The sequence below is a fragment of the Protopterus annectens genome, chromosome 12.part0, assembly GCF_019279795.1.
Source record: "Protopterus annectens isolate FY-2018-M chromosome 12.part0, PAN1.0, whole genome shotgun sequence".
In the NCBI taxonomy this organism is placed as follows: domain Eukaryota; kingdom Metazoa; phylum Chordata; order Ceratodontiformes; family Protopteridae; genus Protopterus; species Protopterus annectens.
Window position 1 is genome coordinate 36,234,674 of NC_056746.1, and position 13,130 is coordinate 36,247,803.

Genomic DNA, 13,130 nt, shown 5'->3' on the forward strand with positions numbered 1-13,130 from the left:
TTATTTACTGAAGCGTATAGGGGATGCTTTAATAGGTTCATAGGTTCATACTAGGCTATCTGCCCGAGGGCATTTACAAGCCTAGCCCATCGTTTTGTGGCTTACACCACCCCTTTGGTATGGGGAACTATACCCTTTATTTTGCTGTGCCTCTGTCGAGCAGTGACACTGAGGTAATCCCTGGGGTATATCTGCGATCTCCCATCCATTGGTCAAGATTTCTCTTGAACAAGGCCAGCGAGGTGCTCTGCCTCACATGTACCGGGATTTTGTTCCACAGCATAGGGAGTCTTTGGGTGATGAATCTATCCCTCCAGCACGTCCTATTAATAGCCGTGTCGAGGTTTAAGTCTCCCGCCCTTGTGGCTCTGATGGATCTAGATTTTTTGAGGTGAAACATATTCATCAAATCTGGGTTTGACATGGCCTTGTATGTTAGGCAAAGGTCACCTCTGAGCAAGCGGTAAGCGACTGAATAGAGCTGGAGTTCTTTCAGTCGGGCAGCATAGGACAGATGTTTGAGACCCTTTATCCTTTTGGTGAGGGACTTTTGTGGCCTCTCAGCTGCTGCAAGTGTCGGGTCAGATACATTCCGAATGGGGCATTGTACTCAATCATTGGTCTGATGAGTGATGAGTAAAGGGAGACTATGACCTCCCTTGATCTAGATGAGAATCCCTTCATGATAAGGTGGGCAATGTAGAAGGTCTTCCTAACTACTTTAGCTACATGGGTGTCGAATGACAGACTACTATCAACCTGGGTCCCCAGGTCCTGATAACTTCTCCTGTGTTCAGAGGACTGCCCCCTATCTGGTAGCTAGGGGTAACCTTGTTTTCCCGAAGGTATGACTATGCATTTTTGGCATTTAACTTTAGGCCGTGGCTCTGGCACCAGTTATCCGTTTCTGTGAGACCCTTCTGAAGGATATCTGTGTCAGATGTGTTTTCTACTATGGCGCAGTTTGCAGTCATCTGCAAACTTTGTCATCCATAACCCTCCTGTGTTTGCTTGTACTTCGGAAAAGTAGATGCCAAACAAAGAGTGGGCAGGACTGAGCCCTGTGGGACACCACTTGTGACAGACTTTGAGTCTGACATGGCGCCAGCAACTCTGACCCTGTGGGTTCTGTCACTCAGCCAGTTTGCAACCCATCTTGTGATGTATGGGTTAACATTTAAGCTGATGAGTTTTTCAATGATACCCGAGTGGGGTATTGTATCGAAGGCCTTAGCCAGATCGAGGTAGGCTGTATGGACTGCCTTTCCTCATCAATGGCTTTGGTGACTGTTTCGAAAAAAGTCAACAAGTTTAAAGGCATGATCTGCCTTTGACAAAGCCAAACTGGGTTGGATCCAAAGTCTGCAAATTCCCTATGTCTTTATTTATGAGGTCCATTATGATCCTCTCCATGGCTTTGCAGATAAAGGCTTGTCAAGCTAATGGGCGGTAATTTCCAGGGTCGGTGGAGGCACCGCCTTTGTGAAGTGGGACCACAGTTGCAGTCGCCACTCCTGAGTGCGTATCCAGAGGTAAGACTTTGATTAAACAGCTGTCCTAGCTGTGGGTTTAATTCCTCATTGAGTTCGTGGAGCACACAGCCGGGGACACCATCAGGTCCCATGGATGCGGTGGTTTTTGCTTTGGCGTGTGCAGCTCTCATGTGGGCGCTGGTGATGTTTGGGGGCTGCAATCGTTTTGGTATAGATATCTCTCCTTTTGGGGAGAAAGTTTGCACTGAACCTGTCAGCCAGTATGTTGGCAATGTCTGTAGGATCAGTAATCTTCACATCATTTTGAACTAGTTCTGAGCATATCTGGAGTTTCCTCCTAGGTTTCTAACATAGCTAAAGAAGGCCTTATGATTGTCTTTTGAGTCTTTAGCTATTTTCTCTCGAAATTTGCTTTGGATGATTTTATGAGAGCTCTTAGTTTTTACTTATAGTGATCAAGGGTGTCTTACCTTTTAAGGATTTTGCTCTATCTTGTAGTAGCTTCCTCCTTTTGTTGTAGAGTTTGTTTATGGCTGGGGTCCACCAGACTGGACGCTTGCCTTTGGTACAAAGAGTCTTTGTTTTGCTTGGGATTGCCTTATCCATGCAGTCCTGCAGGTGCTGGTAGAAGGCATTTGTAAGTGATTCAGCGGCTTGAGTACTGTTTTCCGCCCGGTTCGGGGCCTTAAAGGAGACCACACTAGTCTTTAGAAGTGTGAAGTCGGCTTTTGAGAAGTTCTTTACTGTGGTCTTTTTTTATTTCAGGTGGGGGTGGGATGAGGACCTCCAGCGAGATTAGTTTGTGATCTGATCTCACCAGTGAGGGGTATACTTCCGATTGTTGAACATTGTGCTCCATGTTCGTGATGATGAGATCAAGTATGTTATCTCCTCTTGTGGGGATGGTGACTAGTTGTTCCATGGCATTTGAGTTTATGAATTCCAGGAACTTTTGGGCTAGGGTGTTTGGGCTTGAGTAGTGTTCCCAGTCTATATTAGGGTAATTGAAGTCACCTAGTATGATGGTGTTTGGTGATACATTTATCCCCTCTAGTGTTTTCAGGAAGGCCATGAGGTTCCTGAGTTTGTGAGGGTGGCCTGTAACATGCTACAATTTGCAGAGCAGTCTTGCCTATGGTTAATTGCACCTGGATGGTCTCCGATGCATCATCGTTGCCACCAGTCTTGAGGTGTGGGTGTCCTTGATGAATATGGATACCCCTCCTCCTTTCTTAGTATTGTCCGGATTTTGGGGCGGGCATGATATGAGGTAAAACCTGATAGCGCTGGGGTGCTCTCAGGGCCTTGAACCAGGTTTCTGTCACAGCACAGACATCGATGTTCTCCATACTGAGAAGGGCCTCAGTCGTGCATTTTGAGATTTAGACTTCTGGCATTGAGCAGCGTACCCTTAGTTTTTCCTTTTGTGTTCTAGGGTGGTAGGTTTAGAATTTGAGCCTTGCCTAAAAAGGCACTATGGGGTGGCAAGAGCCTTTGCCAATATCCGGAATCCCAGGGGTGACAGGTGCAAGCCGTCCCTTGCGAAACAGCGTGGCTTGTCCAGCATGTCATCCCAGGCAGACAGATACTGGATCCCCTTTGAATGACACCAGTGTTTAAGCCAATTGTTAAAGCTGATCATCTTATCTCTGTATTGTGGCATCATTCTTGGTGAAGGTAGGATACTGCTCAAGGTCAGGGTCATACCTGCCTGGGCTACATAATCAGAGAGCTCCTCAATGTCTCTTTTCATGTAGTCAGGAGAGTGCGTCTCAGGTCGTTTACACCAGCGTGGACAATGACTGAGTCATATTTGTACCTGCTGTTGAGAGACCTGAGTGCTTGCGTTATGTGGCGGATTCTAGCGCCCGACAGACAGCTTACTGTGACCTTCTCCTTACTCAGTCTGGTGGCGGGGCGGCAGTGTGTCTGACTATGGAGTCACCAATGACTAGTGTGTCTGGCATTGTGTTTGGCCTTAAGGCTGTGACTGTTTGACACTCTGACTGTGAGGTCTATGTGTTGCAGGTGTTGTGTTCTGAGGTGGTGGTTGTTTGGGTGTCTGCTTTGGTGGCCTCTGCTGTTTTGGTAGATTTTTGATCAGAGCCTCGGTATGTCTTTGTGTGTTTATGTGTATGATTTGAGGTTGTAATGGTACTATGTGAGACTGGGTCTATAGTGTGTGTGGTAACCTTCTCCTCCTGACTGGTCTTGCCAGTCCTATGTTGAGAGAGCTCAGCCTCCAGTTTGGCCGTATAGTTGCATCTCTCATGTATTTGTGTTTGTGGGAGGAGGAGGGTTGTCTGTGTACATGAGGCAATTGTAACATTGCCTCAATATTCCAGGTTCACCAGCTGAGCAGGAGAGGACACTAGCAACTGATCCCTCGACATGCTAGAAGGATAGACAAAAAACTTTAAAAAAGATTCCGGGGGATGTGGGTGACCGAGAAATGGGGGTTGCCTTTTGGGGTACTATCTATGACAAGAGTGCCGTATCAAGGTAATAAGTACTGTAGGAGCAAGTGGTAGGTTTAACAGATAGAGAATAGTCTACTTGGAGTCAAGTAGAGATGATCTTTTTAGTTATAGGATGCGCTGATTTGATCAGTAGTATAGTTCAAGGAAGGTAGTTTTAAGGGAAAATTTGAAGAGTGGACTTTAGGTGGCCCGAATAGTTTAAACCTGCTTAACCAGCGCTGCCCTAGTGTGCAACAGTGGCAGCTCACGCCATCGCTTTTAAATCGCTAATTCGCTAATTCGGCATAAGCGTGCTTTATAGCAGGGGCTGGAAAAGACAGGAAATGACCCAAAATGGCCAATAAACTACAAGTTACTGCTTTAAACCAGTCCTCTGAGGACAAACAGGCAGCTCAGTACTCCCTACTCCCACTAGTGAGTAAAGAAACTACCCCTTGACCAAACAAGGAAAATGGAGAAAACAGGAACCAAGACAAAGCCCAGGGATCAGCAAAATCTGATCACTGGAACAAACTATTAGAGAAGTATGGAAAACAAGAGTATTTTTTTTGTTTTTTTTTCAAGTTTTTTTCAGAAAGGCATAAAATACAATAAATGCTGTGTTTTTCGACTAAATGCTATCAAAAGCTAGTACACTTGAGTGTATTAGCCTCATAACAGAATCAGTTGGATTACAACTAATCATTGAATGTGAACCGCAGGAGATAAGCATACAGGAACCCCTGTAAACTGAGAATTAAAGTCACAGGTCAAGTACAGACTGTATTGCCCCATCTGCTAAACAGAAAGACAGCTTAGGTGGGCTAAGCCTACTGTCATTGTTATAGACAAAGCAATGACTGGGTTCATGGCTCTGGCAGTTAAAGTTATAACTATCCTATGACATTGCTGAAACAAATCTATATGTTCTCTAAATGCTCAGTTACAGCTCCCTAAATGACTATACAAATACAGCAGCTGATGCTTGCGCAGGGTTCCATCAAGTTTAAAAGTGAAGCAGTGCTCTAAAAGAAAGTATGAGAAAGATATTGCAATACTGCGTTCTATAAAGAGCATATTGTAGGATGCAGGGAATTACAGCACGTCTGCAACCACTGAGTCTCATATGGTTTTAAGAGTCATTTCAGGCAATTAAGGTTTTTAAGTTATCATTCAGAGAAAAGTAACAAAGTACAGTTGTGTACACTTACCATAAATGTAGATGTTTGAGTGTATTCACTGTTGCAGTCATTACATTTGGGTAATCTTGCTGGCACGTTGACCTCGTTGACCTCGGCCTGAATTCCAAAGTCGTGGGTCCTGCGTCGGCTGCTGTAGCCCCTTCCCTGACGCCAGGTCGTCAGGGGTATAAAAGATGATCGATGCCATTTTCTTTAGTTTTCTTGCCCCAGATGTCAGGTGCCCCTAAAAGGGTAGCTAAAATTTATATATATATATATATATATATATATATATATATATATATATAAACATGCACCAATAAAAACTTTACCTTCCTCTACAAGCAAATACATACTAAATATACATACTAAATCTAGAGCAATTGATAATAGTTTTCAATCTCACTCACAAACACTGGCTAATCTACAATGTATGTATTGTACCTGTGTACTATGTATATATTCTACCTACAATCCAAAGTTCAGCTGTACACCACAAATCTATTACTTACCTTTAAAATGTTTCAACAATGATAACACTGCTCTATATGGCCTAAAATATTTCAACAATGAACACTGCTCTATATGGCCTAAAATGTTTCAACAATGATAACTTTAACACTGCTCTATATGGCCTACAATGCTTCAACAATGATAACTTTAACACTGTTCTATATGACCTAAAATGTTTCAACAATGATAACTTAACACTACCTTATATGGCCTAAAATGTTTCAACAATGATAACTTAACACTGCTCTATATGGCCTAAAATGTTTCAACAATGATAAGACTGTTCTATATGACCTAAAATGTTTCAACAATGACAACTTAACACTGCTCTATATGGCCTAAAATATTTCAACAATGATAACACTGCTCTATATGCCCTACAATGTTTCAACAATAACACTGCTCTATATGGCCTACAATGTTTCAACAATGATAACTTAACACTGCTCTATATGGCCTAAAATGTTTCAACAATGATAACTTACTTAACACTGCTCTATATGGCCTAAAACATTTAAACAGTGATAGCTTAACACTGCTCTATACGGTCTAATAATGTTTCAACAATACCTTAACAGTGCTCAATATGGCCTACAATGTTTCAACAATGATAACACTGCTCTATATGGCCTAAAATGTTTCAACAATGATAACTTAACACTGCTCTATATGGCCTAAAATATTTCAACAATGATAACACTGCTCTATATGACCTAAAATGTTTCAACAATGATAACTTTAACACTGCTCTATATGGCCTACAATGTTTCAACAATGATAACTTTAACACTGCTCTATATGGCTTAAAATGTTTCAACAATGATAACACTGCTCTATATGCCCTACAATGTTTCAACAATGATAACTTAACACTACTCTATAATGGCAACATATTTCCAGCCAATTAACACTACTCTGTATTCTTTATATTTCAACAATGAACACTGCTCTATATCGCCTAAAATGTTTCAACAATGATAACTTTAACACTGCTCTATATGGCCTACAATGTTTCAACAATGATAACTTAACACTACTCTATATGGCCTAACATATTTCAGCAATGATAACACTGCTCTATATGGCCTAAAATGTTTTAACAATGATAACTTAACACTGGTCTATAGGGCCTAAAATGTTTCAACAATGATAACACTGCTCTATACGGCATAAACTGTTTCATCAACGATAACACTGCTCTATATGACCTAAAATGTTTTAACAATGATAACACTGCTCTATACTGCTTCATGGCCTAAATGTCATCAACGATAACACTGCTCTATATGACCTAAAATGTTTTAACAATGATAACTTAACACTGCTCTTTATTGCCTAAAATGTTTCAACAATGATAACACTGCTCTATATGCCCTACAATGTTTCAACAATAACACTGCTCTATATGGCCTAAAATATTTCAACAATGATAACTTGACACTGCTCTATATGGCCTAAAATATTTCAGCAATGATAACACTGCTCTATATGGCCTAAAATGTTTCAACAATCATAACTTTAACACTGCTCTATATGGCCTACAATGTTTCAACAATGATAACTTTAACACTGGTTTATATGGCCTAAAATGTTTCAACAATGATAACACTGTTCTATATGGCTTAAAATGTTTCAACAATGATAACTTAACACTACTCTATATGGCCTAAAATTTTCAACAATGATAACACTCATATATGGCCTATACATTTAAACAATGATAGCTTAACTGCTCTATATGGCCTAAAATGTTTCAACAATGATAACTTTAACACTGCTCTATATGGCCTACAATGTTTCAACAATGATAACTTTAACACTGCTCTATATCAAAATAACAATGATAAGCTTAACGCGCAACCTATAGGGCCTAAAATGTTTCAACAATGATAACACTGCTCTATATGGCCTAAAATGTTTCAACAATGATAACTTAACACTGCTCTATATGACCTAAAATGTTTCAACAATGATAACACTGTTCTATATGACCTAAAATGTTTCAACAGTGATAACTTAACACTGCTCTATATGGCCTAAAATGTTTCAACAATGATAACTTTAACACTGCTCTATATGGCCTAAAATGTTTTAACAATGATAACTTAACACTGCTCTATAGGGCCTAAAATGTTTCAACAATGATAACACTGCTCTATATGCCCTACAATGTTTCAACAATGATAACTTAACACTGCTCTATATGGCCTAACATATTTCAGCAATGATAACACTGCTCTATATGGCCTAAAATGTTTCAACAATGATAACTTAACACTGCTCTATATGACCTAAAATGTTTCAACAATGATAACACTGCTCTATATTACCTAAAATGTTTCAACAATGATAACTTTAACACTGCTTTATAAGGCATAAAATGTTTCAACAATGATAACTTTAACACTGCTCTATATGGTCTACAATGTTTCAACAATAACACTGCTCTATATGGCCTACAATGTTTCAACAATGATAACTTTAACACTGCTCTATATGGCCTAAAGTGTTTCAAGAATGATAACACTGCTCTATATGACGTAAAGTGTTATAACAATGATAACATTGCTCTATATGGCCTAAAATGTTTCAACAATGATAACACTGTTCTATACGGCATAAAATGTTTCAACAATGATAACTTAACACTGCTCTATATGGATAAAATGTTTCAACAATGATAACACTGCTCTATACGGCATAAAATGTTTCAACAATGATAACAACACTGCTCTATATGGCCTAAAATGTTTCAACAATGATAACATTGCTCTATATGGCCTAAAATGTTTCAACAATGATAACACTGCTCTATACGGCATAAAATGTTTCAACAATGATAACTTAACACTGCTCTATATGGCCTAAAATGTTTCAACAATGATAACACTGTTCTATATGGCATAAAATGTTTCAACAATGATAACATAAAACTGCTATATGGCCTAAAATGTTCAAATAACACTGCTCTATATGGCCTACAATGTTTCAACAATGATAACTTAACACTGCTCTACACGGCATAAAATGTTTCAACAATGATAACTTAACACTGCTATATGGCCTAAAATGTTTCAAATAACACTGCTCTATATGGCCTAAAATGTTTTAACAATGATAACTTAACACTGCTCTTTATTGCCTAAAATGTTTCAACAATGATAACACTGCTCTATATGCCCTACAATGTTTCAACAATGATAACTTAACACTGCTACATGGCCTAAAATGTTTCAAATAACACAATGTTTCAACAATGATAACTTAACACTGCTCTATATGGCCTAAAATGTTTCAACAATGATAACACTGCTCTATATTACCTAAAATGTTTCAACTTGGTAGCTTTTAGCAAACTGAAATACAAAAAATGTATCTTACAGCAAGAGCACTTAGCATTCCAAAAGTAGGTTCAGAAATAAATGGCAGAGAATGCAGGAAAGATTCCACCTTTTCATCTTCTACTTCCTTTGAAATTATAATTTCCTTCATTAAGCTAACACATGCCTCGGTGCCACAGGCTGGTAAGGCATCTACGAGAGGGTGCCTGAAAAGTAAGAAATCAAAATTATAAACAGCCCTCATTTGAGCTACTTTTACTAACACAGTTACAGCACTGCTATGATTCCCTCCACACAGCAAACCAGAATTTATATGTGATTGCAAGTTTAGTTTGGTCACTCTTTTACTTCCTGTTATTAATAGATCATAACTGATCATTATTTAATGTTATCAAATCACTCTTCTCTGTACTTGTAATAACAGAACATACATACACTTGTAAACTGTTTAAATGGAACAAATGATTACTGAAAAATAATTTATTTACTGAAGCGTATAGGGGATGCTTTAATCAGCCTCATAACAGAAGCAGTTGGATTACAACTAATCATTGAATGTGAACCGCAGGAGATAAGCATACAGGAACCCCTGTAAACTGAGAATTAAAGTCACAGGTCAAGTACAGACTGTATTGCCCCATCTGCTAAACAGAAAGACAGCTTAGGTGGGCTAAGCCTACTGTCATTGTTATAGTCAAAGCAATCACTGGGTTCATGGCTCTGGCAGTTAAAGTTATAACTATCCTATGACATTGCTGAAACAAATCTATATGCTCTCTAAATGCTCAGTTACAGCTCCCTAAATGACTATACAAATACAGCAGCTGATGCTTGCGCAGGGTTACATCAAGTTTAAAAGTGAAGCAGTGCTCTAAAAGAAAGTATGAGAAAGATATTGCAATACTGCGTTCTATAAAGAGCATATTTTAGGATGCAGGGAATTACAGCACGTCTGCAACCACTGAGTCTCATATGGTTTTAAGAGTCATTTCAGGCAATTAAGGTTTTTAAGTTATCATTCGTAGAAAAAGTAACAAAGTACAGTTGTGTACACTTACCATAAATGTAGATCTTCGAGTGTATTCACTGTTGCAGTCATTACATTTGGGTAATCTTGCTGGCAGGTTGCCCTCAGTCGGCCTGAATTCCAAAGTCCTGGGTCCTGCATTGGCTATGCCATTTTCTTTAGTTTTTCTTGCCCCAGATGTCAGGTGCCCCCTAAAAGGGTAGCTAAAATTTATATATATATATATATATATATATATATATATATATATATATATATAAACATGCACCAATAAAAACTTTACCTTCCTCTACAAGCAAATACATACTAAATATACATACTAAATCTAGAGCAATTGATAATAGTTTTTCAATCTTACTCACAAACACTGGCTAATCTACAATGTATGTACTGTACCTGTGTACTATGTATGTATTCTACCTACATTCCAAAGTTCAGCTGTACACCACAAATCTATTACTTACCTTTATTTTTAAAATTAATATCTTTTTTGATTGTTCTCTCCACTGTAACTGTTTGTGCCGCATACCACTGTAAAAACATGTCTCTTGTAATTTGTGTGTATACTGATTATGTCTAAATAACTAAATGTGTCTGTAATTTTTCTTTGTGGAGCTTTTCTCCCTGGGCCTCTGCTGAAAAAGGGCCTTTTCGGCTCAGTCAGACACCCCCGGTTAACAAATGTAAAATAAAATAAATAAATAAATGAATACACCACATAGGTTGTATGAATCAAAGAAGGAAAGATAGATTCCATCAGAAGAAAGGGGGATGGTGGGTAGGTAACCTGGACTGCAACAGTGAATACACTCGAACATCTACATTTATGGTAAGTGTACACAACTGTATTATGTTCTTCATGTTTCACTGTTGCAGTCATTACATTTGGGTAGAGTCCCAAAGCTATGGTTTGGAGGCTGGAGCTAAACAGCGTTAGGAGCGGCTATGAGGCCCTGCAGAATTGTAGTGGCAAACCCTGTCCTGGATTTAGAGTAGAGTGGCAGATGATAGTGCTTTGTAAAGGTGTGCACTGAACTCCAAGTAGCAGCCTCTAAAATGTCCTTGGTTGGTACTCCCCTGAGAAAGGCTGCTGAAGTGGCTGCAGCTCTGGCTGAATGTGGCCTAATGCCCTTGGGCATTGGCTTGCCATGGTGTAAGTAGCAGAAACGAATGCAGTGGCCTATCCACTTTGAAATAGTCTGCTTTGAGATAGCCTTCCCTTATGATCCTGCAGCAAATGCCACTAGTAACTGCTCTGTCTTTCTGAAAACTCTGGTTCTGTCCAAGAAGAATCTAAGCTGTCTATGTACTTCCAAAGAATGCAGAATTTTCTCCCCCTTGTTCTGTGGATTTGGATAAAAAGTTGGCAGATGAATAGTTTGGTTAAGAGCCACACTGGACACTACCTTAGGCATAAATGTTGGGTTTGTCTTGAGAGAGACCCTGTCTGGGTAAAAAGTGATAAAAGGTTCCACAGCCATGAGTGCCTGTAGCTCTGAAACTCGTCTTGCAGAAGTTATTGCTAGGAGCAGAGCTGTTTTCCAAGATAAAAAACTTTATATCAGCAGTAGCGGCTGGCTCAAAAGGTGGCAGTGTGAGTTTTTCCAAGACATAGTTGAGGTCCCATGCAGGCACTGGTGATCTCCTTGGAGGCCTTAAATTTTTGGCTCCTCTGAGGTACTGCTTTAATAAGGGATGAGAAAAGATTGGTGGCTCTGTATTGTAATGAACCGAAATGGCAGAGGCATGAATTTTAATAGATGAAAAAGATAGGCCTTTGTCCAGCATCTCAGTTAAATATTGCAAAATCTGAGAAATATTTGGCACAGCTGTATCAGTTCCTTGTGCCTGGTTCCAAGCACAGAATATCTTCCATTTTCCAGCATAAGATGTTCTAGTACTAGGCCTTCTGGCTTCCAAAATGACATCCATCACAGCTTTACTGAGAGGTGTGTTTTGTATGACTACATTACATACTGATACATGGAATCACTATATCACCAGAAGCTCACACAAAGCTATTAGGTGTTACCATTGATAACTCCCTTAAATTTGACACCCATTTCAATCTAACCATCAAAACCGTCAATAAAAAGCTTGGCTCTCTCTATAAAGTAAAACACTTTCTCACTCCTCACGCTAAAATTACAATTGCCAGCAGACACCTACTATCAACTCTTTTCTATGCCTCCCCCCTTTTTACAAACCTAAACAAGACAACCCTTAACAAACTTGCTTCTTGTTACAATCACATAGCTAGATTTGCCACAAATTCCACCTTTAGAACGCACCACTGCACTAACTTGAAGCAACTAGGGTGGTTAGAGTTTTCCAGCCAACTCCATTTCAACCAACTCAAAACGGCTCACCAGATACTGTATCACCCAGAGAAAACACCAGCTCTGAAAAACATCATTCACCCCTATATTAACCTGCAACCTTTACACTCCTCCAATAAGATCTTAGCTCAAACTACCAAAGCCAATAATTCTGCTGGGGATTCTCTATTCTCAAACTTTGTAGGTAAAATGTGGAACTCCCTACCGACCATGCTCACCTCAGAACCTTCACTCCTACAATTCAAAAAAAAAGCTTAAACCCATCTCAATACTCTCTGGCAATGTCCCTGTTCCAAACCTGATTAACCACTATCATTTACCCTTCTCTTACCTCACTATCCTTAACCACTTTTTAACAAGGCGCCTCGCCTTTGTAACTGACCTATGTTTTTTTTTATATACTGCTGTTATTTTTTTCCCAAGATGTGATGTATCTTTATATTGTATTTAGAACTCAACTATCTTCCTTTTTTGCATTAACAATGTTCATATGTCTGTTATGTACCTGGAGCTTTTCTCCCCGGGCCTCCGCTGAAAATGGACATGTATCCAGTCGGACTCTCCCGGTTAACAAATGTAAAATAAATAAAATAAAATAAATAAATAAATAAATAAACATTATCCACCATGCTGCCAGGTTTAAAGTCCTGAGTTGGCTATGTAGGATCTGGTTGTTTTGCTGAGACAGTAGATGAGGTATTTGAGGTAAGGCCCAAGTTGGGCATTGAGACAAGTTCCTTAGTATTGGATACCAGTACTGGCAGGGCCAGTCTGGGG

General features: G+C 39.5%; 1 protein-coding gene across 1 annotated transcript in view; it reads right to left on the bottom strand.

The window, feature by feature from the left end:
• Window positions 1-8,860: 8,860 nt before the first annotated feature.
• LOC122816128 overlaps window positions 8,861-13,130 on the bottom strand; it is a 730,565-nt gene continuing 726,295 nt past the window's right edge. The window contains exons 9-10 of the mRNA XM_044088887.1: window positions 9,028-9,193; window positions 8,861-8,869 (exon numbers count right to left, since the gene is read on the bottom strand). Coding sequence (XP_043944822.1) covers window positions 8,861-8,869; window positions 9,028-9,193 — 175 coding nt within the window. The remainder of the gene's footprint in view (window positions 8,870-9,027; window positions 9,194-13,130) is intronic.